We start from the raw sequence: 27,265 nt of genomic DNA on the forward strand, positions 1-27,265 counted from the left end.
ATGATCGCAATAAAACACTTCTAACTTTTGGCTTAACTACAATTAAAACTTTATTTTTCATTTCGTATTGCATAAAACGTACGGTACGTATTTTTATCTAAATTAAATGCAAATAAAGATGGCAATGTGTGTGTGTGTGTGTATAAGAATTCCAAGATAAAACAATCTCGCCAAAAAAAGTAAATAAGCAAACAATAACGAGAAAACGATTCGTATTTTACACAAATGTATAATGGTAGGGGCAGCATGGGATGCTGCACTATCTCCACGCCACCTAGATAATGTTGATGATAAGGTTACAAGTATGAATGCGAAGGTGCGGCCATATAAATTCACGCACTGACCCCGATCTCGTCTTATCCAGAATTTACGGGCACAAGTGTTGACAGGGACTCGGTGCAAACAAACAGAAGATCGGGTGCCTGATGGATGGATGGATGGAGCACGATGAGGATGCTAAGTCTTAGACAAATGTTAAGTTGAAATCCTAAGCATAGATATCGTGGTTATCTTTCAACAACACGAACATGGAATGAACATAAACATATTTCCTTTTAGCTTTACAAAAGTTGCTCAGACTGGGAGGGGAAATTGGAATGATTTGAATATAGCAGATGGCTGGCCAGGCCTCTGGTGTTTTGGGTGGCAGGTCAGCAGGAACACTTGTTTTTGGTTTCCGTGCCAGTTGCATCGCTGGTGCTGTTCAGGTTGAACTTTTCACCGTCGGCCAGGTCGCCAGTTATCAGCTTATCGTTGATGAGTATCTGTAAACGACACACGGACACATAAGACAGGGTATGGGCATCCAGGAGCATAGATCTCTTACCTTATTCACAAGGGCGCGGGACGCTTCATCGATGTTGATGTTCTCCTTGGCGGATGTCTCGAACCAGCCGGCGAACCCGTTCTCCCGCACATACTCATCCATTTTCTCCGGATTCGTGATGATGCCCTGCTTCTCTTGATCGCACTACGAACACAAAGGGATCAATTAGGAAAGTCTCATCCCAACTCAGCCCCGCTTCGCGCTCCCCACTCACCTTATTGGCCAGCAGTATGCAGGGTATGGGACTCCCGTCTGGCAGCTGCACCTTCGAATCCAGATCCTCCTTCCACTTGCTCACACAGTCGAAGGTTCCGCTGCGTGTCACGTCGAACACGATGAACGCCCCCACCGCCTCCTTGTAGTAGACTCGCGTCATATTGCCGAATCTCTCCTGGCCGGCGATGTCCCACAGCTGCAGGCGCACTATCGTGTTGCCATCCCACTGGAGCACCTTCAGGGCGAAGTCCACGCCAATGGTGGCCCGATAGTTTTGGCTGAAGAACTGGTGCACGTAGCGCTTGATAAAGGACGTCTTTCCTGTGCCTAGCTCGCCGATGACTAGAATTTTGTACAGATGTTCTCGTTTCTCGCTGGTTGACGTCATGATGGCCTGGAAAGATTGAAAAAAATGGATTTTAAGCAAGCGGATCGGAACAGTCTATTCTACATATGTTATGGATTAATCTACAATATCTTCGGAGTATTTTCACTTCAATCCGAACCGCTGGGGGCTATGCAAAGCGGGTTCTTTATCGTTCAAATGAACACTGTGATTTAATAGTCGATTGTCTAGAGCTCTCATCCGCGCAGTTGAATGACACGCACACACACGCACGAGCAGAGCCTCCCACGAAAAGGGGGCCGATGAACAGCCGTCGAGGGCAGGCACACAGAGGCAACACGACACTTGTGGGGCTTCGGTTGTAAATCAACGAGGTAAACAGTTGGGCGACACCTTACCGGTTCCATTTCCTGATCCATGGTCAGGTCACCAAAGGCCGGCATGGGGTTCGCAGTGGCTGGATCTTTGACGGACTGCTCCTCGCTCTCCGAGGACACGGAGTCCTCGTTCGAGTACTCGCTGGCCACGGAGTGATAGTGCAGGGTCTCCCTTCTGCCCTCGATGCTGTCGTGGTCACTCAGAACGAGCTGCTGCTGGGCAAAGCTGAGTCGCCGGAGGCTGGAGTCGCTGGGTTCTTCGCTGGAGCTGGGCGGCTGATTGGCTAACGCGGCCACGGCAGCCTCGTATGCACTGAGGGGACTGCGCACGGCGCTACCTACGGCGAAACGGACCACGGGCGATGGATTGACGGCCTGGGCGCTCTCCGCTGAGGACACGGCGTCTTCGGCAGACTGCTCGTTCACGACTGGCAGGGGTGGGGGCGGACACGTGGGCGGCTCCGGCTCTGGACTGGGTGGCGCCTCTAGGGCCGGCACTTGGTTGCTCTCTGGGGTGGCCACCGTTGTGGCGTTGGTGGCGACTTGTCTCGAAAGGCGGTGTCCGCGCTGCTGCTGTTGTTGCAGCAATTCCAGCTTCTTGCTGGAGGATGACTTGCGAACGGCTCCGGTGCTGCTGGTAGACTGAACCTGAACGCGACTCGGCTTGGCCGGGGCCCGCTCTCTGGGCGGCGTATCTCGTGTGCTCTCGGTGATAGCGATTTTCCCTCCTGCCTCTGCAGCTGTCGCGAGTCGTTCTGTCGCTGCCGCTGCCGCTGCCGCTGCCGCTGCGGCTGTCGCTGCCTTTGCCTCTGCTGGCTTGGGGGTCGACTGTTGCTTCTTCTTGGCCACAATCAGCTTTGTCGTCCGAGTGCTGCTCGTGTCTTTGGTAGTCACCGTTGTGGTAGTGGTCGCCTTTTTCTTTCCACCCGCTGTGGCTTTGCCCGTCGACGCCTCTGCCGTTGGTGTCAGGTAATCCGTCTCGCTGGCTGAGCTCTTCGCCCGAGTCTTGCTGCGGCTCTTGGCTTTGGCCGGCTCGACTTTCTTCCCGCTTATGGTTATATGGAGGAGGGTGCCGCTGCTGCTGGCGGATGGTGCACTGGTGTCTGGGTCCGGGTCTTCGTCTTGAGCTGTCTCCACCCGCTCGAGGCTGGCGTCTAGCACGCTGATCTCATCGCTGGTGGCCAGGCTGTGTGGTCGAACCTTTGGGGTCTTCTTCAGACCGCCCAGCAGCAGGCGGCGGGTCAGACTCTTCTTCTTCAGAGTCTTCCCAGCGGCTCCACTGTCGGTGCTGTCGACGTCCTCCAGCTGCGTGGGGGCTTCCTCCTCGCTCTTGGCTTCTTGTTCCTTTTCCTTCTTGGCCTTTGGCTTGGAGAGACTACGAAAAGCGGCCGAGAAGCGTGAACGGGTCTTGATTTTGGAGCTGGTGTCCTCCTCCTCCTCTTTCTGCTCCTTCTCCTCCTCCCTGTCCTTTCTTACCACCAAGTGCTCGCTCTCCGCTGGCAACGGTTCTGATTCGGGTTCTGGCTCCACTTTCTGTATGGCTTTTCCCCGCTGCTTTTCGACGTTTTGCATATTTTCACCTAGGGCTAAACCTGGGGCCTGTTCTTCAAAGAGAGACTCTGCCGTGGGGCCAAACGGAGGCTTCCATGGGGTCGTGTCGTGTTCTATCCTGTCTGTCCTGGGATCCTGAAAGGGATCTCGATATCCTGAGCGAATTGAGCAACCGCAATGCAGTCAAAACAATCGCGCACTGAAATCCAAATTGTTGACGTCTAGGCTTTTATAAATTTTATTAAGCCCAGTCGTCTGTCTGTCGCTCTCCCCTTTCCCCTGCCCCCGACAGCACCGTTTTGTGGTCGGTTTTACATTACAGTTATACAAAAAAAAAAAAAAAACTATCCAAAGTGTGTGCGCTTACCAACACTGGTCCGGGACAGTCGAAATATTGCGAAATGATCGTGAGAAGAGCGGCGGCTTTTGAATGCCGCGATTGAGTCTGGGGCAGCCGCTTATCAAGCAATCCTCGGACAAAGCCAGGTCTGTGTCCGTCTCGACCAAATGGCCGACTGAATGCAGCCGCCTGTCTGTCCACCGGCTGGCCATGCTCCCGAATCAATCGACTCTATCATTGAAATTATGGCGGTGTGTGCCGGGCGGGGGCTCAATCATCTAGCACAGTCGATCAAGCGTAGTGCATGACAGTGTCCATTTCTGGGCCGAAATGGAATGGACTGCTCTGGAGTGGACGTACCTGACCTAGCCCAGCCGCCAGCCCCAACCGAGAGGTGTTCATTCACGCACTTCGGTGGCTTCCTTTAAGCTGAGGATTTGCCGCATCAACTTGCCCCAAAAGAGTCGCTCAGCATTAAGTGGGAGACACACATCAATGAGGTGGGTGGGTGGTGTTGGTGGCGTCTTTGAATGATTGCTGTTGCTGCTACGTGACTATATAGAATTACGCTTATTACAAAACGTGGTTAGCCGCAGTGCAGGCAGAGAGGGGGCACAGGTATATAAGATTACACAAGTATAAACCCATAAGCGAAGACTGGATGGCACACATGGGGGAACTCGTATCGAGATAGATCTACATACATATATTCCCCCGACAGATATGCGGAACTGGGGACCGATGTCACAACACTTCCTTATATGGAAGGACAGACTTCTATCGTGTGTTGGGCACCTTTGCGGTTCAATTACGTATTCACTGGGGGCAAAAAATGTAAATATCCCTATGTAAATCGTTCTCATGTGTGAATCAGTCTAAAATCAAGCTTTCTCTCAGTGTAATAAATGGGAAATGGGATACATAATGCGTAGATTCGTGCTGTCTGTCTACAGCTTCCTCGATATGCACATATTGAAATCGGGGACAACTATTTCAACACTCGAATCCCACACAGGCAACAGCTTACATAATTCATGGGGCTCCAGTCGTGGTATGGCATGAAGTCGGGAGAATCCGACGGCACCTCTTTACGGCTTTTCAGGCCATGGAAACCGAAACCATTAGAAATTCACTTTCCACATAAATGCCGAACGGCGAGGAGGGATCGGAGTCCCTCTTTGTCCATGCAAATGTTTGCACGCAATCGACCGCTCCAGGAGCAGGGCATAGGCATGTGAGGAGTCTGCAATTACCCAACGACCCCATTCCGCACAAAAGCCACACGGATGCCAGAGGCGATGGATGGGCGGAACTCGGCTAAACGTCGAAATCAAAGACCAAACCAGACCCGCCCCCGCCCCCGCCCCCGCCCCCAGGGGCTTAGCCATCAAATGTTTTTGTATTATAAAACAAGGACTAAACACGTGGCCAAGTTTCTGCAAGGGGCGGCAGTTGCATGCCACACGACACGTGAGCACGTACAGAATATCTTTAAATTTTCCTACTTTCAGAGTTTCATTATACATTCCTGCGGACTATTATAAATAGTTTACCAAGTGAGAACAATTAAATGTTATACAATATTCAAAACACACTCTTTGAATCTTTTTGAAAACCTTTTGCCATTTCGTGCCACATTGATTTGATATTGAAATATATTTTTAGGATTTGCTTTTATTAGGATTAGCATTTCTTTGTCGTCTAATGTCCATGTTTCAGATACAAATGTACAATTTTAAACAGAAGCTTTGCTAGTTCTGAAGTTTGGAATGAAGTTTGTAATCAAGTGACACATTCATAAACCCCAACCTTGGGGACTAATTAATGGCACTTAAATGGGCTCCAAATGGAAAATATACATGAAATCTACACGAATTCTACACCGATTTGGTAGCCTGAATGTATGCTGTGATATTTTTTTTACTGTACCATGTATTTCTCATGTAGATTTTGTGTGTAGCTAATATTCAGAATTCATTTATTTATACATTTGCGGGTGTGTGAGAGTTTATGATCTTGCAATAAACTATATTATAGTTTGAATGTATGTCTATCACATTTATGAAAAATGTAGCACGTAAGTTACCTAAAACGATGTATACAGTGCATAAAGTCTACAAAGTCTATAAAAACCACGATTTCACAGGCTAGTATATATACAACGGGCGATTAGCGAGAGTCGTTTCTGTTTGATTAGTTTAATTTGTTGCGGGCTTAACACCTCTAGGGTAACTGCATCTCAATTACGGTATAATATTAGCCGGCGATATAAAGATAGCTCGAAATGCGCGCTTCACCTTGCGTGATTTCAGGTCAGACATATTGATGTGACTCTCCGCCATTATGGATTATTATACTGGAGTGGAGGCTGCTTATCAGCCGCGATTGCTCTGGCAATTGTCATGTAAATGAAATCAGCCCGCCACAGCAGCACAACAGAAAGTGCATTGCCTTAGCCAGCGATCCGCGATGCGACTGCGAGAGAGATTACATAAGGAGATGATATCTCCCCGGACACCACGCGTCCGCCCCATTCCTCAATGGACTCTGCACACGCAGCCCTCTGCTCCATGTCCCATCGCAGTTGGCGTGGAGTGCCAGGCAGCTCATATCTTATCACTGGCAGGCGGAGGAGGAGTCACCAGCAAAAATATGAGCAACGTCTGATTAGATTGTACCGAAAATGCATTGCAACCTTGTGATTCATGGACTGGGATACTCGTGAAACTGTGTGTCTCTGTGTGTGTGTGCGTGTAATGTATAATTGAAACCATTTGAATTTCCTGCATTAATTAAGGTTCTCCCCCACTCCCCCACTGACCCATCCACTTCCATGTGCGATTCCTCCTCCACACTTTCGCTTGCTTCGTTCAATAATTGACCTTAAAACGTGACGATATGTTAAACGGTAGCAACCCATTCTCATTCCGATTCCCATTATAGTTTCTCATCAGCAGCCAGCGGATATCTATATCTATGTCTAGCTACAACCAGCAATCACTTAAGTAGCCGAGCACACCCACATGCTTTCCCCCCGTCTTCCCCTTCTTCGTCTCTGTCGCTGTCACAGCTTGTCCGTCGATGTTGCGTATGGGGCATGCCATGACGAGAGTGAAATTTTTGTGGTGCTCCCTTTTGGGTTCGCCCCCCAGTACCAGCGACAATTTTCAGCTTGGTATTGTTTTGATTTCATCGCTTTGTTTATACCACGTTCGGTCTCAAATGTGGCAACGAATTCAATTTAATTTCCATTTAATTGGTGGGCTAATGGCTGGGGGAAGCGGCATTTGTATTGGCCAAAATAAGACACAAGCGATTGCGAAAACGAGGCGGCTAAACGCGATGTGGGCAACATTAAAACTGAACTGAATTCTGAGGGATAGAATGTTTACACAGTTTATAAGATATTTAAAATATATTTCAGTTTTATAAACAACGATACTTTCAACGATGCAGAAGAATGCTTGGTTGATTTACATACAATTTCCTACAATTACTGGATATAAGCTTGTTGTATGCGCAACAATTCGATTCCCTCAAGCTGCGGGAAATACCATGATGACGCCTTATTCCAGGCATCTGTTTCGGTTACAAGTCCCAGCTGGGGGGCAGCTAACGAGTTTACCGAGTTCTGCGGACTACTAAGTGCCAAATGAGAGTAATGTACAAGCCATAAGTTGCGTCGCTAACTTACGGGCTGACCAAGCAAAAAGCAATTCATTTCTAAACTTGGTCCACTTATTTTTGGGCAATACCCCATTCCCCAACACTGGGCTTAAGCGTGCATTTTGAATGTGGTTCGCATAAATAAACGTGCCCCGGCATGACTACTGTACGCCTGATCGAGATACTCACTCCGTTGTGCAGGTAGCCGTTGTTTCGGTTGATGTCCATGCTGGTTCGTGTGGCCGCGGGCATGTCCGATGCGAGAGGAAGCGCCTCGACGGCGCAGAGATCGATCTCCGGCTGGCGCTCGACGTACGAGGGCGACGCACTGCGCAGCGAGAACGGGGGGGAGCTGATGACCGGCGCAGGCGGCTGCTGCTCCTCCTGGGGCAGGATCAAGTGCTGGCGGCGCACAAAGATGGGCGACTCCTTGGTGCTCAGGGTGCCCAGGGAAATGGCACTGAGGGGATGATGTTTATGCTCCACGGGCAACGTGTCGTCAGAAGAGTTGGTGGTGCTGGTCACGATTACCTTTTTGGCCAGGTAGTGGCAACGTAGGCAGGCACACCCACCGAGATGGCTGTACGACTGGGACTTGAGCGGTAGAGTTCCAAGACCGGAGGACTCTTTGGCCAGGCAGTCGCAGATGTTGCGGCGTCCGGCGGAGGTTGAGACAACACTGCTCCGTATGACGCTGGCTGCCATGCAACTCCAGATGCAGATAGATGCTCTTTAGACTTTGGAAAATGACCGGGCTCGCTTGCTCGTGCTCTTGCACTTTAATCGCACTCCCTCTTCAGTCAAGGTCGCTCGCACACACGCTCGTTCTGTGCCTCGTCTCTGTCTATTCAACTATTCAGTGGATTTTCGAGTGTTTTGTTTGATTGTCTCGTTCACTCACACACGTATCACATACATATCACAAAGCTGGCGGCGGCAACATGTGGTTCTGTTCTCCTAGCTCTAATTGCCCCCCGTCTACTGCTCGCACGCGCTTTGTCGCAAGCTTCGCTTCTGTTTCAACGGTAAACAAAGCTCTATGTCTGCACTTGAACTTATCAGAATTATCAGGTATTTATACTCGATTTCACTGCAATTTCGGGCCTGATGGGGCCAGAGGTTGTCGTTATCGCTGCAGGGGGAGGTTTATTGAACTCGACTGTGCACTTTTTTGACAATTTATTTGTGTATTTGGCGTGAGTGCAGGCGAAACTGGTTTCGATGACGATGCAAATGGAAGAAATAGAGCACTTTTGGTTTTGGTGGTCACCACCAACTAGTCTCTTGCATAAGCTTAAACGGTTTCGATTGTGCTCGGATTGCGGTATGGTATGGGGCTCTTGGCGCTAATTCTATATCACGGAAAGGAATGGAATTCACACACGAACAAAATACGCAAATAACCAAACAGCGACGAACATAACAACAAAGTGCAGCGTGTCAACGTCCGCCCTCCACAACTTTTACGGTAAAAATGAACTGCGCGAACGTTAAGCAAGAGAGACAAACGAAAACGAAAGCATGGGCAACTTCGAAAGCTTTCGCACGAAGCTTTGGTAAGCACTATACAAATACCCGTTAAACAACCGCCGATTTGATAGCGATTGATAATCTAAATAGCGATTATTTTGGGGTTTATCGATTCCAACGAAGCTTCCGATTGACATTCGGAAGCTCAAAACAGACGGTTTTGTTTTAGTTATTTTTATTAGCTTACCCTGACAATGTACGATGCCTGATGGAGGCTGTTGTATTTTGATCTTATTCCAACATTTATTTACATTTATATTTCAATAATGGACTACAAAATAATTTGTTTGTTTGGATATCAGCAATCACTGACGGTTTGTCAGACGTAGCCAAATCTACCAAGTGGCTAAACACCGTAGGAACAACAAATGTACGAACATATAAAGTCCCTTAAAGACTAAAGAATCGTTCAACACCATTAGAAATGGGAACAGCTTCCAGTGCTCAACACTTGTGCAGCTGCCCTGCGACTACTGGTACAATGTAATGCGATATAGAGGTACACTTCTTAATTATAAACTAGAGGAATCCTGAATCGTAAGTTTTTGCGAGTTTGGTTTTAGTCGATTTAATTGTCCTTCTTTATGGCCTGTGTCTGACCCTCGGCACTTTTCCGTTTGGCCAGCATGTAATGCGACACGTTCTCGTACACGAGGAACGTGATCATGCACGCGGGTATCACACGCGTCAGGTTAGGCTGCAGGCCCTTGTAGAAGCCGTTGAGGCCTTCGAATCTGCAATGAAACGAAACATGGATAGGGGGTTAGTGACTGTGATGAGGTGGCTACAATTACTTACAGTACAACGCGTTGGCTGTTTCAGTTTAGCAAAGAGATTCTGCACAAGTTACGAGAATGGGAAATAGATAGAGAGGAGCACGGACTACTTACAACATAGCGTACGGCTGAAGCTGAAGCCCATAGCCCTTGGCCAAATTAAAAGACTCTGGTTGGACCCGAGACGTTCTTTAGTTTGTTGTTTTTTTTCTTAGTGTCCTTTTGGATTGCCATCATGGCATTTTAATATAGGTAAGTAACTAGTTTTGTATTTTCTTCTCTTGGTTGTATGGTTTGATTGGGATTGTTCTGCTTCAGCAGCTTAGTTGTTGGTTCACAATGCGTTTTATGCTTATTTACATAAGTGTCAAGGTTCATTTCATCCTTAAGATTATAAACCACTTGCGAAACTATGAAGAATCTTTTTGCCAAAACGAAATTTTGTCTCAACTAAACTAGAAACTGGTTTCAGCTGCGTTTACAATTCCAATCCATTACAAAATAAATAATTTAACTAAACTATGAACTAAATGTGTGTGTGGGTGTGTGTTGCTTCGGTGAATTTACATACCATCACAACAATAATTTTCAACGTGAAGCTGCGCAGAATGTAAAACAAACTAGTTATGGAATTAACTTAGGGCTAGTATTTAGGTGGTTCTTAATCGAATTATAACAATAATACAAAACATGTTGTCATTTTTGTTGCTGTTTGCTGCACATTGGAGGAAACTAGAAAGATTCGTGTATTCTAGGTGCTTAAATTCTGTTCCAGATTCTAGATCCTAATTCCTAGATGCTAGATCCTAGGTTCTGGTTAATACTCTATCTAGCTGGTCAGCTTCTCCCAAATCAGCATGACCATGCAGATGTTGGGCGTGACGTGGACCAGGTACGGCACAAGTCCCTTATAGAAACCGCGCATGCGTTCGTACCTCCAAGTCTGTTTAATGCAGTCCCAGGTGCCGCTGTAGCGGTGGTGGTGATCCTGCAGGCGGGCACGCACCACCTGGTACGGGTATGTGGCTGCTGCCGCAATCAGCTTGGAGACGGCCGCAAAGGCCAAGTACTCGGTGGTGGCCTGTGGATGGAAAGCGGTCAACGGTTAGAAATGCGAGCGAAAAGAAATTTTCTTGAACAGCTGCCAAATCGCTCAGACGTCACCAAAGAGCAGCCATTGCCGGATATATACCGATATGGATGTGCTTATACTATATCTGTATGTATATATTATATCGGATGGCAACGGCACGAGCAACCTGGTCATGTGATGCTGTTCTCCACTGATTTGTATACACACCAGTTTCGTATCGATGGGCAGCTTGCGGTATTCGTTGTAGGCATTCTTCATCTCCTCGTAGGTCATGAACTGAATGGCGCCGTGTGAGACGCCCAGCATGCCGGGAACGAACCCTCTGTACAGGCCCCGGACACCCTCCTCCTTGTAGATCTGGCTCAGAGCATGTACCATTCCCCGGTACTCGGCACTGGCCGAGGCGTCACACTGCAGACACAGGCGCGTCTTCACCACCCAAATGGGATTGGTTAGGAGCAGGGTGAGGGCTCCAGACTCGGCGGCAGCCAGCATGTGCATGGCGGGACCCAGTGGCATTGTTGTATTACCGCCCTGGATGAATGTTTTGATGGTGTTGTAGCTGCAAGTGACAAGGGAAGTTTTAATCGATGGTTTCTTCGAGACAAATGCAAGTTCAGATCCACTTACAACATGAAGTACAGCCCCCAGGAGGAGCCCGATCCCCAGACATTGGGGGTGACGCCCTTGTAGAGCCCTCGGAAGCCCTCTTGGCGGAAAATGGTTGAAAAAGCGCTGCCCAATCCACGATACTGGGGCACCGTCGCTGTCCGTCCATCGTTAACTAAAATTAGACAATCGAAACGGAAAAACCATTGTGATAAATACGTCTAGACAGGGCAGTAAAAATCGTGTCATCATATAGCTGGATAATTGGGTAGGAGGGCACAGTAAGGCTAGCATACGTCATCCCGTTGCTTGTTCTTTACCGTAGGCAGCTGTACGGCCCTCGGTTCGGTACAGCACGGCCCGGAATGGACGGCAAATCAGTTGTTGACTCTAACAGGCCCTGGCCAAAGTTGTTTTCGCCCAACAGATAGCGTTAATTGCCAGCGGATGCGATAAGCAGGGAGAGTCCAAATGAGCTCTACATTTGTACGCGTCCATTAGCATCTATTTATATGAAAATATGTATGTACGAGCACGGTAGTAGCGGGAGCTGGCCTGACAACAGCGCCACAAGCCAGAAAGGGGGCTCGTCTTTCGCCAGAACTTTCAGTATTCTCAATTTTTGTATTTCTTAGCTATTTTTAGTTGCCCCATGAGTGACCTTGAGCGATGGCACTAACTGGCTGCTGCTGGGCAGTCCGGATGATGATCTATAAATTAAGTATACGCCTATCTGCTGACACAATCGAGTTTTAGGGCAAAGTAATGAGTTTTTGATGGTGCACTCGATAGCACCCGATAAGGTCCCAAGTGGCGGGGCTGATTCAGCGAACTTCCCGCTTGGCAACAGGCTGGAACTCGTTTTGCGGCTGCTTGTGCCACATAAACCGGACAGGACAGTGCCCAAAGCTGTCGTCTGTCAGCGGCCGAAAGTTGCCGTTAACAAAGCGAATGTACAGTCAGCAGCAAGCAGCACCAGGCAGCAGCGTGGTCACGTGAGCAAAAGAGCAAAAGCAAACAAGTTTCGAGCGTCTGAGCCAAATGCGTCATCGCGTCGCAGAAAAGTAGAAGGCCTTGCGCAAGTCAAGTCAATAGAAAACAGCTGTTGAAGCTGGAGAAGATTCGACGAGTTTCCGAGCTCAAATTATTCCGAGATACTACACATTGTTAATGGAAATAGAAGAACAGAGAGCAGAAAGCTGTGGGCTGCTATCTACCAGTGTGCTCGTATGTCTGGGTCTTTGAGCTGCTTAATCAGTTTACGAAATTTCGCATGGTGTGATTTTATTCGCATAAACAACCTAATTTGCTGGGACTCCCATTGTGGTTGTTGTTTACTCAACATTTTTCTGCTGAATTTACATATTGACTCTTACGCTGGTCGCCTTTTAGCGCTGATCTCAAGCAGCAACAAAACAATAATATTTAACAAACCCGCTCCGGTTGTTGTTGTTTTGAACCCGACTATACGGAAATACTGCTCGTGCACACATATTTTGCGCATGAAGCGCCAACGAGGCCAACTACATTTATACATGTATGTTGGGAAATGATTCATTGAATGTTTTTCCACAAGCCAAGCAAAGGAAGCGAAAAAAACGAATCAGCTGATTCAGAATGACAATCAGCTGTTCGTTTCCTCTGAAATTGTATCTGCTAATTACAGGCCATAGCACCCACTGAGGTTAACTGGTGGGGTTAATATCGATCTTTGACAGGCAACGAAAAACAGTTTGAGGGCGTGTTTTTATTTGCTTCTCGAGAATTCTAGATTAGAGTAAATTTAGCCAACAGTGGAGTGGAGTGGGGCATAATCAGTCATACGGAATTGTCAACAAATCAATAAATTTCGACCAGCTATCGGACGCGTCAGCAAAGAAAAAGAACCATTCAAAAAATGACAATCATCCAAACCCGGCACCGTCTCAGTTTACTGACGAAGCCTTTCTGCAGCCTCAGGCAGCAACCGTTTCAAATTTTCCATGGAAATTTTCCAAATGCACTGCGCAACCACATTCGAGAGACGGGGCGGGGCGGGGTGCCGAGGCACAACAGTGCAATCTCCAGCCAAGCTGGCGACGCTGTGGAGGCGTCTGCACGTGCTGTGGGGTTCAGTATCAGCAGCTGGCAGCCCCAAGTACAGTGGAAACCGCTTAAAATTAATGAAATGTAACTCACCAGCAAATCGAATCTTGATAAGGTCCAGTGGATGGAGTATAATTGTGGACGCTACACCTCCGGATACTCCGGCCACCAGATGCTCGTACTTGAAGTGGGCCAAAACATTGAATTTCTTAGGACTGCCCGTGGCAGCTGGTCCGCTGGGATTCATTTTGGGATCGATCTCTCTTGTATCTTTGTATTACTGCTATAATCTTAAGTTTTCCTTTTTGCAGAGTTCACTGTGCGCGTGAATTGTGCTATAACTATGTACTACTATTTACACTCTTTGGCTTGAGAAATGCTGCGAACACATGGGCGAAAATCAAAGAAATTCGCTCGCCAATTCGATCTTGTTGCTAGGCGCACCCTCTCGGCGGTTCTGGTTGCTGCTGCTGTTGTTGCTGTTGTTGGCGGCCTCACTGCTGCTGCTGCTACAGTTGAAACACTCCTGCCTTAGCTTTATTGTTGCCCAGCACATATTTTCCCTTACTTTGTTACCCAGTGTACAAGACTTTTCTTCAGTCCGAAACTCTTGCTGTGGCTGCGCTCCAAAATGGCTGATGAAATATCTTCAATTGCAGTCAATCCTCGTCCGATTCCCAATTATTTTCGCTCAGCCATTCGCTTCTTATGTAATGCCAAATGCATATCTGTTCCACAGTTTGTGCTCTTATTTCGTACTCTGCCAATCCCAGGTAATGTATTATCTCACTGCAAATTCTTAGGCACGTGCGGGAGCGTTAAATAACTATTAAAAACTTTTTCGGAAAAACTTGCAAAAACCAAAATGTACAACAGCTGTCGCGCGAGTGTGAACGCGGACTTATCGATAAAATAAACCGTCCGACTCTCAGAAATATACCGAAACATACCGTCTTACTTTAAAAATATACCGTAAATATACTGACAAATTCCAGTTCTTTTTACATATTCCTCGTTTTTGATATTCCGACAAATATTACTAGCTATATAGAAAATTTAGCCATGCCCACTCAATTTTGTACGATTGATGAATCAATTCTATACATGATTGGCCTATTCGAAATACTTGCATTTATTGGATTTCTATAAAACATTGAAAATTAAATTAATATTAAATGTCAGCGATGTTTTTTGAACTAGAGGTGTCAAACCATCGATTGCACTATCGATAGTATCGATGGATTGGTGCCATTCGCTACTATCGATGGTTTTGCTACTATTAATGATACTATCGAGCTTGTAGCTGTCGTTTGCCCATCTATACTTTGATTTTGTCTATTGTATATATATATGGTAGCATCTCTATAGACTAAGATTAATGTTTGAAACATTTGTTGCTTACGTTCTAAAATTTGAAATATGACCAAATATAAACTCATCTAGCTAATAAGCAAAAAACCACGAATTATTCCTATAGACTAAGATTAATGTTTGAAACATTTGTTGCTTACGTTTTAATTTGAACTTACAAATATGAACTTGTCTTGGAAAATAAACGTCATGAATTTACATTTTCAGACTGATTTATGAAACATTTCTTAGTTTTTGAATTTTGAAAAGGAATAATATGAATAAAACGTTTAATTTTGAACAATTTTTATTTAATTTCGCTTGAAAAATAGCCGTTAAAAGACTTTTTCAATATTAATATATGAGCCCGATACTATCGATAGTATTCTATTTTTTAAATCATTCCATTCAAAACTATTTAGTGGCGCCAATATCGATGGTTTGACAGCTCTTCAAGTTCTATTATTCATATTCCTCGTTTTTGATATTCCGACGAATATTACTAGCTATATAGAACATTTAGCCATGCCCACTCAATTTTCTACGATTGATGAATCAATTCTATACATGATTGGCCTATTCGAAATACTTGCATTTATTGGATTTTTATATAACATTGAAAATTAAATTAATAGATTGATGAAATTGACAAAAATACCATTTAGCACTAAAAAACACCACATGGGAGCGCGGCGAAAACCAGTTTCTACAGTATGACCCTCAGAACAGCACCGAAATATACGGTCTAATTTTAAAAATATACCGGAATTCAAGCTCTATTATACATATTCCTCGTTTTCGATATTCCGTCGAATATTACAAGCTAGATAGAAACTTCAGCCCTGCCCAAATAGTTTTATCGATTTAATACATCTATTTTCTACCTGACTGGCGTATTTTGAATACTTGCCTTTGATTGTTTTTGCCTCAATTTTGGTTCCACAACAACAATATAGCGTCTCGTATGATGAAAAACCGAACTTAGCCCGCTTAAGCCCCCTTTATTTAAATAGTTCAACTACTTGAGGTAAATTACGAAATATATTAACGATTGTAAATTCTTCTTGTAGATTCATGGCATCTCTCCTCTGAACTTAAAAAAAACCACGATATTTTTCAGCTGAACTGCGCTAAAATGATTCAATTTTTATTAATTTTGGTGGAAAATTGAAATACCCCCTTGGCTTATAATAGGTTAATCGTTCTCCGTCAAGGATTGGAAACCATATTCCTCGATTTTGATATTCCGCTGAATATTACTGGCTAGATAAAACATTCAGCCATGCCCACTTAATTTTATACGATTAATTAACCTGTTCTCAGCTTGACTGGTTTATTTTAAACACTTGCTTTTATTGCATTTTGCGTAAAAAGAGGTTTTAGCAAAATATGTCTAACAAAAAACATGTAGCGAAATAGGTCAATCAAAACAAACGAAAAAGGAAATTCGTTCATATTGCTCAATTTTGATATTCCATTGAATAATGCTGACAAACTAAATCTCTCAGCAATGCCCACATAGTTTTATCTCATTGATAAATCAATTTTCTACAAGATTGGATAGTTTTTAATCCTTGATTTCATTGTATTTTGACTAAAACAAGGTTTAAACGAAAAAGTTCAACAAAAAAGGAATGTCGAAATGTTGTCACGTCAATGTTGCAACCGGTGTATGGCAATTTGTATACCCTATAAATAACAGTCTTAGCACATTAATGCTTAAAAAATTCGAGCATAAAAAATAGTCACGCACCTAGTTCCCATTTAGAAATTTTTCCATAAGTATACGAACGAAATAAGACATAAAGGAACATACATATTTATAAAACGCAAATTAAAAGTTTTCTATAAAAAGTTTATTGCTTAAGCCAGACATAAAGGATAATTCCAAATTCCCATCTGCCGCCAACTTTCGATACTATCGCAGAGTCTGCTACTATCGTTGTTTCCAAAAGGTTGGCAGTTCGCAAACAGCTGATTTCCAAACACAATTTAAAAATTTGGTTTTCAAATGGGATTGAAAGATTACTACACCTGGACATTTCCAAAAACACCTGAGCATGTGGCGTAAGAGTACTGTATCTTCCAGTTTCGACTGTACACAATTGCTTATCTTCAATTAGCCAAGAATTGGACCTGCTGGGCCGGTCCCTCGTGGTCGTTGGAGTTATTGGCCGATCACGATGTGTGCTGGCCAACAAAATGCGGGCCTTTGGGATGGAACCACCTGTAGACCATGAGCCGAGCGACGGACAGTTGCAGTGCTACTATAAACCAGGCACCTCCACTTTGCTGCTGCACTTCGAAACGACCTTCGACGATGCGATATTGGGTCAGCAGATAGATGAATCCATGGAACAGGACGGGGCCCCGTTCGACTTCGATGGCTTCTACGAACGGATGAAGTGCCGGTTCGTGCGAATGATGCTACTGGCCCTCCACGTCTGCCACATTTTAGTCTACGTGGAGACAGGTCAGACCTTTGATCCTTCTTTGGTGACCATTTTTCAGCTCATGAAGTTCGCCAGAGAACAGCATCTGATGCAGTTTCTGCCCAGTCTCTTGAAGGAGACCCCTGCTGGGAGACTGCTTGGCGAGAAGTGCCGCCTGTGTACCCCCAGGATTCTGTTTCTCTTCGAGAACTTTACCCAAGAGGAGGGCAAGACCCGGGAATGCGTGTCTGCCTGCGAATTCCAAACGGAGGACAGCATCTATGAGCTCCTGCGCCACCACCAGATAATTACCAACAGCTGTTTGAGCTCTCTGCTGGCTCTGCCCAACAATAAGCAGTTTGTTTTCTACAATGCCCACGATCAGCTCCATGCAGACAGACTTCTGCAATCCATAGAATTCCTAAACTTGGACATGCGCAAGCTAGATGTCAAAGAAGAGGAGGATGATCTGGAAATCCTTGAACTGGCGCCCTTCGACGGGTTCGTCAAGTCCTTTGGCGAGTCCTTCGAAAGCACAAATTACGAGGAGCAGCAGTACAAGACAGAGCACACCGTCTGGCACTTTCTGCAGAGGCACGTCCAAGACGCATTGGTAGGCTGCTTCGACGAGGGCTCCTTCAAGCAGGTACCACAAAGGGGACAGCTTCAGATGCTCAATGCCCTGGAGTGGCACGATTGCATTGCGAAATTGCACAAGCTGCTGGTGAGCAGTGCAGGAACACAGGAATCACTTAACGAGATCCGAAACGAGGATTATGTGAGTTGGTGGCTGGAAGACGGCGTAAAGCGTGTAGTCATTCATTTCTTTCATGGTTCTTTGCAGCAGGTCTTTTTGCAGTCCTTCGATGAGAGCCTAAACTATGAAAACAAGTGAGTCAGGCATCCTTTAAACTCGGGATTTTCTCTGTTTACTTGATTGCTTTTCAGATTCTGGGCACATCTGTGCGAGATTGGCCTCAAGATGGGCATAGAGGCTTACAAAAAGGCTGCCCCAGCCGTCTACGGCAGCTCAATGCACCAGCAATTGCTGTCCGAAGCCACCCTCGCCTTTGAGGAGGAGGGACGCGGACCACCGGCTGAGGCGTCCATAGCCAAGATGACGGCCATCTGTCTCAGGCACTGGCAGGATGGTAGGCAGCAGTGTGAGCAGCTCAGCCTGCGATCCCAGCCCTGCAACCAGCCCAAGGAAATGCCGCATGACAAGCACAACAGTGGAGTGATCCACGTTTCCAGCTGCAATTGTGGCCGGACTCAGGGAAGGAGAGAGGACCCCTTCAGCCTGCGGCAGGCCAACTATGAGTTCTACGAGCACATGGTCAAAATGTGCAATCTTTGTGTGAAGGTCAAGCAGTTCAAGTTTCCCATCTTCGAACCGACCAACAATGAATATCGGGCAGCGGCCTTTGAGGTTGCGTTTCCCCTGCTGCACGCCGGGAAGAATCGCCTGGCCCAGGACGCAGAACTGGACCCGAACGAGGAGGATGAGGAACTGCCAACGGGAGAGCAGGAGGAGCAGCACATCACTCAGAGCAATGGCTGTTCCCAGCCCTTGTCCCCGACATTTGGATCGGATCTGAACATGTCCATAGCCGGCTTCGGAGTCTCGCTGAACGAATCCGAGCCGTGCTTCGATCAGGGCTCCAGCTCTGAAGCGGAATCCACCAGTAGCGGCACATCCAGCGAGTCAAATAACGAGCTGGTGTTGCAGCTAAAAGAACCCGTCAAAAAGCATGAGGAATCCTGTGATCCCGATTCGATCGCACCTCTGCCCAGCATGTGCTTGACATCTACCACAGAATATCTGCCTGGCCTGGTGCACACCTTGAGTAAAGTCGGACTCCTGCCTCTGTTCCCCAGCTGGTCACTGGTCTGTGTCGGCCCCAGTTCCATATACAGCCACAACACGGGCCTACAGGAGCATTTCCAAAGCGGCTTTCTCTCCGGCGCCAACTTCCTCCTGCCCTGGGACGTCCAGCTTAGGCTTGTACACGCCACCAAGCACTATCACAATTCCCACCAGCCGCATATGAGTAAGAAACAACAGCAACGATATCGCAAGCACGGCGATCGGATGGTGCTGAAAATCTTCGTGGGGTTCGAGTACGAGTGCTCTCGCGGACATCGCTTTATGATGTGCCGTCCGGACCGTGTGCTCCGCGGCGGAGCAGACATCGAGCGGGACACCTGCAGCAAGATGGTGCACAGCAACATGCCATTGTACTATCCTTGTCCCTGCCGATCCCAAAATAATTATTTGGCCCAGCTAATGCGTATCCACGTGGTCACTCCCAAGGCTCCCGTCAACATCATCGTCGACCCCAAAGTCTGCATGGGAAAGGACAAGTACACATTCACCTTAGGCAGCATGGTCCCACCCCGACTATCGCAGAGCGCCTACTGGATCCTCCGACTGCCCTATGTCTACCAAGGCGACGATGCCCTGATTGCTCCGCCGGAGAAACTGGAGCCAGATGACATAATGGCTGGGGGCTATCTCCTGGCGGGTATGTTTGGGATTGCAGAAACAGATCCAAAACTGGACTTGAATGATCAGGGCCACCTGGACACCAATGAGCCAGGAACGTTTACCAGAATTTGAGAATGCCAAGAGGATCATTTCACTGATCAAGTGAGTCTGAGTAAACTATTCCTCCTTTTGGAAACATTACAAAGCTTTTGACATATTCTTTTTAGTAACAATTAACGATCTTCAGGCTGTGCTCTAGGGCTGGAATTATGCAGAGCGGAAATGTCGAGGCTTGCTTGAGGAGTCCATCGGCTCTGATTCAGCTGGGTGCTGGAACGGCTGGTGGCACTGGGCAGGGATGGAGCAGCAAGACATTGATATTTTTAAGAAAACAACCTTTGCGAAACTGAAATAGATATTGAAATAGCCATTACTTGCGTTTGGTTAACTTATGAATTTATTCAATTCTAGAAAGTGATCTGAGATATAAATATGTATAGATATTATAAAATATAATGAAGCTGATTACCTTTGGGAATAAATAACCAATAAATTAATTGTTTGGTAAAAACCCCAGGTGTCGGCACGTTAATCTGGGAACTAGAAGCCTGGGCTAGGTTGCTGGGGTGCTGAGAAACGGGGCGGCGCAAATTCAAAGAGTGCCGCTACTGTTTTTATAACAATGGCAGTAAAAAAGTTGAAAAATACAGTCTGGTGTGCCGCTTCTGTCTCGGTTTTAGCTCTGGCTTCTGTACGCCCCGCGGGCAAATTGTACAAATTTGTTAATCACTTTGACGCCTTACACCTTTGACCACTCTTAGTGAAAACTGATCTATAAACAAATCTGTTTGACAGCAAAAAAAGGGAACTGAAAGAACGAAGTCTATACGAGTTCAAAGCAATTGCCAAGATGTTTGCCATCTCTATAGACTGTCCATCATAACGTGCATCACCACTAAGTGTGGCGCGGTGAAAAGACAATTTCAAATGAAGGAAATCGGACAATGCACGCAACTACTATATTGATGGTGATAGGATGCACTTATTTCATAAACAGTTGCAATTTTTGATTAAATAAATTCTCTCATTCCCTCTGAGGAGTACTCTTTCACGCGCAGACAGTCAGCAGAGCCTGTGAGTATCCAATTAAATTGACATATTTGGCGACGAGTGGCACTTCCTGATAACGAGAGTGTCTGTCTTCCCGTTTGGTGCATTTTATTATTTAACTAGACTTGAATCTGGGGGTAGAAGGAGACGTCATCGGAGCGGAGAACGCAGTTTGCTAAGTATCCGGGAGTAGCAAAGTTCAGTCTTTACTTTGTGGTAGGTTGGACAGGGTAAGGTACCAGATAAGCACGGGCAAGACACACGCCAGATGACTGATCAATTATTTCCACTATTCCCACATTCAATACACCTATCAGCCTTAGATAACGCCATCTGGAGTGGCCACTCCTGAGACAAATAAAAGCCTTGTCCGGATCTACTGGCGACACAGTGAACGCTCGACCGTTCCAGACACCAACATGAGACTGCTCCTCCTCCTACTCGCCATCCTGCCGCTGGCCATGGCCGCGCCCAAGTCGTCGACAACGGACCGTTTGGCCGTTCGCTACGACTACTTCAAGGTGTACAGTTTGTTCATCGAGAACGAACAGCAATTGGAGGAGTTGAAGGAGATCTACGAAGACATTTCCGTAAGAAGATCGTGTGTGCTACAGGAGAACAGTTCAGTGAAATCCGAATATCATTCCAGGTGCACGTCCTCAACGAGCTGGCTGGTCCTGGTCATAGTTATAACATCATTGTGGGTCCCCTGCTCCAAAAGTACGTTGAGGGTAAACTGAATGACTTAAAGATTATCTATAAAGTGATTGTCGAAGATCTGCAGAAGTAAGTTTAATTGTTCTCCGTTCGGATCATATCTAAAATACCTACCTTCTGTTCTTCAGATTGCTGGATAAGTCTGCTGTGGATAAGGACTCTCAGATGGAGTGGGAGTCGTATCACACCCTGGACACGATTTACGACTGGGTGGACAAGGAGTGCGCCGCCCACGACTACCTGGAGTGCAAGGTGATTGGCCAGTCATACGAGGGCCGCGACATCAAGAGCATCAGGCTGTCGAAGCGCGAGGGCAACAAGGCCATCTTCCTGGAGGGCAACATCCATGCCATGGAGTGGATCTCCTCGGCCACCGTCACCTTCCTCCTCAACGAGCTGATCAACTCCGAAGACCCTGAGATGCAGCGCCTGAGCGAGGAGTACGACTGGATTGTAGTGCCCATGGTCAACCCCGACGGTTTCGTTTACACCCACGAAGTGGAGCGCCTGTGGCGCAAGAACCGACGTCCCAATGGCGCCACAAACTCCTCCGGGCTCTGCTACGGCATCGACATGAACCGCAACTTCGACTACCACTGGGGCGGTGCCGGCTGGAACATCGACGAGCCCTGCGACCACTGGTTCGGTGGCGACGAGCCCAACACCGAGATCGAGATCCTCAGCCTGCAGTCCTTCGTCAGCTCCTTCGAGGACGGCTACATCCGTTCCTACATGGCCTTCCACGCCTACGGCCAGTATGTGCTTCTGCCCTACGGCCACAGCAACACCGAGTTCCCCCCCAACTACGAACAGATGAAGCGCATCGCCGCCGCCTTCTCCGATGCTGCGTCTGAGCCCTACGGCTCAGCCTTCACCTACGGCGCCAGCGGTCTGCTGAACTGTGAGTATTACGATTTGCTTTCCCTTCGATTTCCCAACTGACCGCAACACTCACCTTCAGATGTCGTCTCTGGCGCTGCCAAGGATTGGGCCTACGGCGTGAAGAACATCCCCTTCACCTGCACCGTAGAGCTGCGCGACAAGGGCACCTACGGCTTCTTCCTGCCCTCCAACCAGATCACCGAGGTCGGCGTCGAGGTTGCGGCTGGTCTGAAGGGTCTGGTCAACAAGGCCGCCGAGGAGGGTATCTTCGACTAAACATTAGTCCGGGCGATGGAAAACCTCTGGGGACATGTGGATTTATAGGCTGCTGTAGAAAATAATAAATATATAAATTTATATTTATTCCGATGAACATTCAAACGATGCTTGAAATGCTTACATTGTGAAGAGTAACGGGATTCAAAAGCTCCATAAACGAAAACAAAGAAAGCTCCTGTTTAACTGTGAACGCGAAAGAGCTTTTGGCGCCACAATGATGAAGATATCATGTAGATATTCCTCTGTTCATTGGAGACACTTATTCACTTAATGTTTTTAGTACAAGTATTAGACTATACATTTTTGAAAGGGAATGATTAGCTAATTAATAACTATCTCAGGATAAACATTCATGCACTGCCACTTATAGTTGCAGCTGTGCATAAATCTGTTGATTCCCCCCATATAATTTTCTATGTAAAACAATTATGCCACCCATTGCAGTCTTCAGCAGGAGGTCCTCAGCCCGAAATTACTGCATCTGCAATTTCTGCATACTGGACCATAACCATAACTGTACGCAAATTACGGCACGTTGCTGCAGTATCAATAAATATTTATCTGCCGCACTCTGCGGCTGTTGCTCCTTTAAGCCAGGCGGAGTCTAACAATTTGCACTGCGGCTTCCCACTGACACGCAGATATGTATGTTTTTGGTTGGGGGAGGGGGAAAGCGTAAACTTTCGGGGCACGCAGCAAAACTTTGGCCAAAATGCAGTAAAATATCCTGAGCAGAAGCCAAAGCCGTGGCCGTAGACGTATCTGAAGCCGAAGCAAAAGCTGAAGCCGAAAGCCATCAACACCAACCGTGGCAACATAAAATTTCCTACTACAAAGTGGTTATTTTGTTTGAAGTAATCCGCAAGAAGTCGTTAAAAGTGTCGTTGCCAGTGCTCCTAGATTGATGATGGTTTCACGTGTCCGCCACAGGAACGCGACCTTCCGGGATGTGCTCCCGTCCCTGATCCAAGAGACGTACTACGGCCAGGAGATGCACTATTGCGAGAAAACTGAAGCAATATCTCCTGATACGATATACGTTTCAATGATTTCCTTTGCTCCGCTCGCTTCAATGCTTTGACATGGAAATGCTGCACAAATTTCCGTTAGTAAAATCTTTCACACCTGATATTCAAAGGCTTGGGAATGGGTATTTGTACGTGCTCCGTATCAGAGCGGAGCCTGCAATCAAATATGCCAAGGAAATAAAATTCCAAAGCTGATGCTGGAGCTCTGAGGCATCTAAACAGGTTCTTCCATTTGCTCCGTTTGTTTTCCGCCGCCATTTTCAATTAACTTTCGACTGCCGCCCCCCTCGCACTCATAGTCCTTTATGGCTTTTAACGCTTTTCTGTCACGTGGCAAGCGGGATAGCTGGGAAAGCAGGAAATAGTCGTGGGTTATATGGCACATAAAATGGCCAGCTCGTTATGCAAATGCCTTTTCTGGCAGGAAGGCGGGGCAATTGCATCGACCATAAATCGGTAGTGTTATGTTTATATGATCCAATCCGGGTAATATTCTGTGCGCCACCCCCGGAATCCTGGTATCCTGCGATCCTGTCCTGCGGGGCACAAATCAATGTTGAAGTACCAAACTTGGCGTGTTCAACTAATATCAAAATCGTTATTGGAAACGTCGGTGTGTGGGGCAGGAGCGGGGAAAACTACTTTGCGCCTAATTGTGGGTCAATATTGGTATTAGATTAGATTGAATGTGTGCTTGAAATGCTATCGAAAGTGCTGGAATTGGCTGGTGCGATATTAGTCTATTCATTTGGTATTTAAGCTCGGCGAACACTGATTTCGAGCGAAAAAGGGGGAAAATATTACTGATAGCACATTTAATCCTTGTTCAAGCCCCATTACCCTTAATTCAGATTAGATTTCCATCCACTGGACTTTGTCTATTGGCTAATGTGATATGAGGCATTTCATTTGGTTGTTAATCGTTGCTTAACTTCACTTTTGAAAACATTAAATAGTGGTATTTACCATGATACCCACAAAGAGAGGCATACAATTATGAAATGTGTGCTTGGCTCAAATATCCCCCCAAAGTAAATTACATCACAGAATTATATCACTTAAAGTGGTCTGCCGATACCCATACATGCAAAATCCCCAACTACCGCCCCCTGCCCGCCCAAATGTTGTGCATAATTAAACGATTGTCCAGACAAAAGCCGCACACAAAAAAAAAGAAATAAAGAAAGACAGAAATGTAACAAGAGCCCGTCGGGTGTATGCAGGTGGGCGTGGCAGTACTGGGAGTGCCAAACCGCAGGCAAATAGTCGATGGCTGGACACACGGACGTGGAGTAGCATGGGAGTGGAGAGTGGAGACGGGGGAGGGGAGAGGGGAGATGGAGATCCAACAGTTAGCACACGCAAAACAAAGCAAAACTGTGGAGAAGAGTGAAAGGGCAGTGGAGAGGAATGGCCAGGAACCAGAACCAGAACCAACGAAAAGTTGCTTGTCATTGAACCATGAACTGGTCACCATCGCCATCGCTCACTCACTCACTCATTCACTCGTCCACTCATCCACTCATCCACTCACCCACTCGACCACTCTTTCATGCAGCCAGCCCAGTCGGGCGACAGAGGGAGATGGAAAGGAGTGGAAGGGAGGCGTCACGTGTTTGTGAATTGCGCGTATTTGCTTATGCAAAAGGCCAGACCAGACCGAAGGGGCACACGCGCTGGTTGGCGGTGTTTGGGCGCGTGGGTGGAAACTGTTTGATTTACAGCCACCCGCGGAAGCGCCAGGAAGAGCCAGGCAGAGGAGTGGACAGAAGCAAGCGAGGAGTCATGGCTATGCTATAAGGCCGGGGGCTTTGGATCCCTTGTAGATGTGCAGTTTGAAGTGCCACTGTGTAATATGTACATTTGGCTAAGTAGTCAAAATAAGTAAATACAACAATTAATCCTATTAAACGGTGTCCCGATCAGCCTCAAAAAGATGGGAGCATTTTGTTGCAAGGGTATAAAGAACGAGCATGCTGAAAACACTCCTACGAGTGCTTAAACATTTATTCGCGGCTTGCATCAAAGAGTTTTTCGCTGTCCATTAAATTTTAATTAACAGAAAAATAAGGTTAGACGTGCGTTTTTCCACCCATGCGCACTTGGAGTGTTTGGTAGCGTTTTAATGATTAATGCTCATTTAATGTTCCTTTATTGATAAACTTTGATTGATTGATTGATGGATTGTCTGGACAGCAGTCCTAGCATCAGAAAAATGGCCATTAATATTCATCCATCTGTACCTACGTAGGTTTTTACTATGTATTTGCACGAGTATATGGCCAGGCCAGCATTTTATCCTTAATTAGTTTATTCTAGTTCTGTTTATCTGACGATCTAAATTACATTGTGCTGAGCCGCCCTGCAAAAAATGCTCCATGCAAATAGTCGCCAGGAAGAGGTAGAGAGAGAGAGAGAGAGAGAGAGAGAGCGTATGCGACATAGTTTACCGCTATTATTGTAATGGACTCAACGGACTTTTCACTGTTCGCCGTGTCAACCCCTCCCTTTCCGTACACTGTGCGACATTTTGAGGCTTATTGTTATGTTATTGTTCTATTTCTGCACTGAGAGTGCATTTAGAGTTCAATTGAATCGAATTTCGCTCGTCATGCGGCAGCGCCCCTCGGTCGGATGTGCGGGAGGCTTCGTCTTGGTGTACAAATGTTAGTTCCTCTCAGTGACTGCCTGCAGCTAACTTTTTTCTTCCAGTGCATTCCCTGGCTTTTTGCAGTTGTTGCAGTTCCCTGGTAGTTGGTCCGCAAATGTGGCCCGGCCCTTCCACATTGGTCACGCACTGCTCCGTTTGGGACCGGAAATAACGCTGGGCAGCTGCTCTTTCTGTTGCTCTTTCTGTGGCTGCTTTCTGCCCCTGGCTCATACCGCATGCCGCATGGCTCATGGCTCCTGGCTCCTGCTGCAGACAGGGCGTATGAGTTATATTTATTTTATCTCGTGTCTGTTTGACTTTTGCATTAAAACGCGCTCGCTCAGGCATAAAATGTTGGCTGTTTTTATTGAAATCGACGTCATTAATGCGGGAATTATGCGAGTCGTAAGACAATGGGGTGTGGCAGTGGCAGTGGCAGAAGCAGCGTGGCTGCGTGGCCGAGTGGCCTTCCTTCTCTCTGACTCCCTCCAACATTTAATCATCATCCACATGGGTGCGCTTGGGGTGTAACTATAAACTTTTGTTTTGAAACCGGATCGCTCGATTGTGCTGCTGACCAACTGGCCGCTTATCGAGGCACACTTCAAACAACTGCCACACCAGCCCCAACTGCCGCACTCCTGCTGTTGCCAGTTGCTCTGCTGCTGGTGCTGCCGCTGCTGTTGGAGCTGCTGCCAGGATATCGATACCGCAGACCACCGACCACCGACCACACACACAGGGCGGTAGGGACAGCGATAGCGTCGGCGTCAGCGTCGGTGGCAGCTCACTCCGCCATATGCGGCCGGCTATGTTAAATAGTTGGCCACAAGTGTGACCCGGCAATTTATGGATATGATTCCGCAGGAGAAGGCCCAGCAGCGGGCTATTCAGGGCACTGCAGCGCAGGACAT

At 46.8% G+C, this 27,265-nt stretch overlaps 4 protein-coding genes across 7 annotated transcripts; 2 read left to right on the forward strand and 2 right to left on the reverse strand.

Moving 5' to 3' along the window:
* Positions 1-25: 25 nt before the first annotated feature.
* LOC108158823 (ras-related protein Rab-32) lies at positions 26-8,801 on the reverse strand. Of its 3 annotated transcripts, none has more exons than XM_017291520.2 (4): positions 7,512-8,801; positions 1,041-1,436; positions 827-970; positions 26-764 (listed from the first exon to the last, which is right to left on the reverse strand). In XM_017291520.2, exons 1-4 carry the CDS (start codon positions 8,025-8,027, stop codon positions 651-653), a joined length of 1,170 nt encoding a protein of 389 aa, XP_017147009.1. In that variant the 5' UTR covers positions 8,028-8,801; the 3' UTR covers positions 26-650. The 3 variants fall into 3 exon arrangements, with proteins under 3 accessions (XP_017147009.1, XP_017147007.1, XP_033246669.1); XM_017291518.2 differs by lacking the exon at positions 7,512-8,801 and adding an exon at positions 1,787-3,523; XM_033390778.1 differs by lacking the exon at positions 7,512-8,801 and adding an exon at positions 3,346-3,508.
* A 272-nt stretch (positions 8,802-9,073) lies between these two features.
* On the reverse strand, positions 9,074-14,319 carry LOC117187880 (mitochondrial folate transporter/carrier). The gene is made up of 5 exons (XM_033390779.1): positions 13,509-14,319; positions 11,352-11,505; positions 10,929-11,283; positions 10,564-10,709; positions 9,074-9,586 (listed from the first exon to the last, which is right to left on the reverse strand). The coding sequence occupies exons 1-5, from the start codon at positions 13,660-13,662 to the stop codon at positions 9,421-9,423; spliced, it is 975 nt and encodes a 324-aa protein (XP_033246670.1). The 5' UTR covers positions 13,663-14,319; the 3' UTR covers positions 9,074-9,420.
* A 2,392-nt stretch (positions 14,320-16,711) lies between these two features.
* LOC108160185 (protein SMG8) lies at positions 16,712-20,141 on the forward strand. Of its 2 annotated transcripts, none has more exons than XM_017294013.2 (5): positions 16,712-16,832; positions 16,889-17,975; positions 18,042-18,088; positions 18,146-19,847; positions 19,913-20,141. In XM_017294013.2, exons 1-4 carry the CDS (start codon positions 16,777-16,779, stop codon positions 19,815-19,817), a joined length of 2,862 nt encoding a protein of 953 aa, XP_017149502.1. In that variant the 5' UTR covers positions 16,712-16,776; the 3' UTR covers positions 19,818-19,847; positions 19,913-20,141. The 2 variants fall into 2 exon arrangements, with proteins under 2 accessions (XP_017149502.1, XP_017149504.1); XM_017294015.2 differs by having other exon boundaries at positions 18,045-18,088.
* Positions 20,142-21,172: 1,031 nt separating this feature from the next.
* On the forward strand, positions 21,173-22,757 carry LOC108160186 (zinc carboxypeptidase). The gene is made up of 4 exons (XM_017294016.2): positions 21,173-21,385; positions 21,445-21,581; positions 21,641-22,413; positions 22,474-22,757. The coding sequence occupies exons 1-4, from the start codon at positions 21,215-21,217 to the stop codon at positions 22,668-22,670; spliced, it is 1,278 nt and encodes a 425-aa protein (XP_017149505.1). The 5' UTR covers positions 21,173-21,214; the 3' UTR covers positions 22,671-22,757.
* The last annotated feature ends 4,508 nt before the right edge of the window (positions 22,758-27,265 follow it).

This window comes from Drosophila miranda, chromosome 3 (assembly GCF_003369915.1).
Source record: "Drosophila miranda strain MSH22 chromosome 3, D.miranda_PacBio2.1, whole genome shotgun sequence".
In the NCBI taxonomy this organism is placed as follows: Eukaryota; Metazoa; Arthropoda; class Insecta; order Diptera; family Drosophilidae; genus Drosophila; species Drosophila miranda.

Bases quoted from the DNA above. Each gene is read 5' to 3' on its own strand.
- LOC108158823 (XM_017291518.2), bottom strand. From the start codon at position 3,337: ATGCAAAACGTCGAAAAGCAGCGGGGAAAAGCCATACAGAAAGTGGAG. The intron at 971-1,040 runs GTGAGTGGGGAG...TTGTGTTCGTAG, and splicing joins GCATACTGCTGGCCAATAAG to TGCGATCAAGAGAAGCAGGG. The intron at 765-826 runs GTAAGAGATCTA...TGTCGTTTACAG, and splicing joins CCCGCGCCCTTGTGAATAAG to ATACTCATCAACGATAAGCT.
- LOC117187880 (XM_033390779.1), bottom strand. From the start codon at position 13,662: ATGAATCCCAGCGGACCAGCTGCCACGGGCAGTCCTAAGAAATTCAAT. The intron at 11,506-13,508 runs GTGAGTTACATT...GTCTAATTTTAG, and splicing joins TATCAAGATTCGATTTGCTG to TTAACGATGGACGGACAGCG. The intron at 10,710-10,928 runs GTGTGTATACAA...TTCCATCCACAG, and splicing joins TGCCCATCGATACGAAACTG to GCCACCACCGAGTACTTGGC.
- LOC108160185 (XM_017294013.2), top strand. From the start codon at position 16,777: ATGGGATTGAAAGATTACTACACCTGGACATTTCCAAAAACACCTGAG. The intron at 16,833-16,888 runs GTAAGAGTACTG...ATCTTCAATTAG, and splicing joins AAAACACCTGAGCATGTGGC to CCAAGAATTGGACCTGCTGG. The intron at 18,089-18,145 runs GTGAGTCAGGCA...ATTGCTTTTCAG, and splicing joins AGCCTAAACTATGAAAACAA to ATTCTGGGCACATCTGTGCG.
- LOC108160186 (XM_017294016.2), top strand. From the start codon at position 21,215: ATGAGACTGCTCCTCCTCCTACTCGCCATCCTGCCGCTGGCCATGGCC. The intron at 21,582-21,640 runs GTAAGTTTAATT...TCTGTTCTTCAG, and splicing joins ATTGTCGAAGATCTGCAGAA to ATTGCTGGATAAGTCTGCTG. The intron at 22,414-22,473 runs GTGAGTATTACG...ACTCACCTTCAG, and splicing joins CGCCAGCGGTCTGCTGAACT to ATGTCGTCTCTGGCGCTGCC.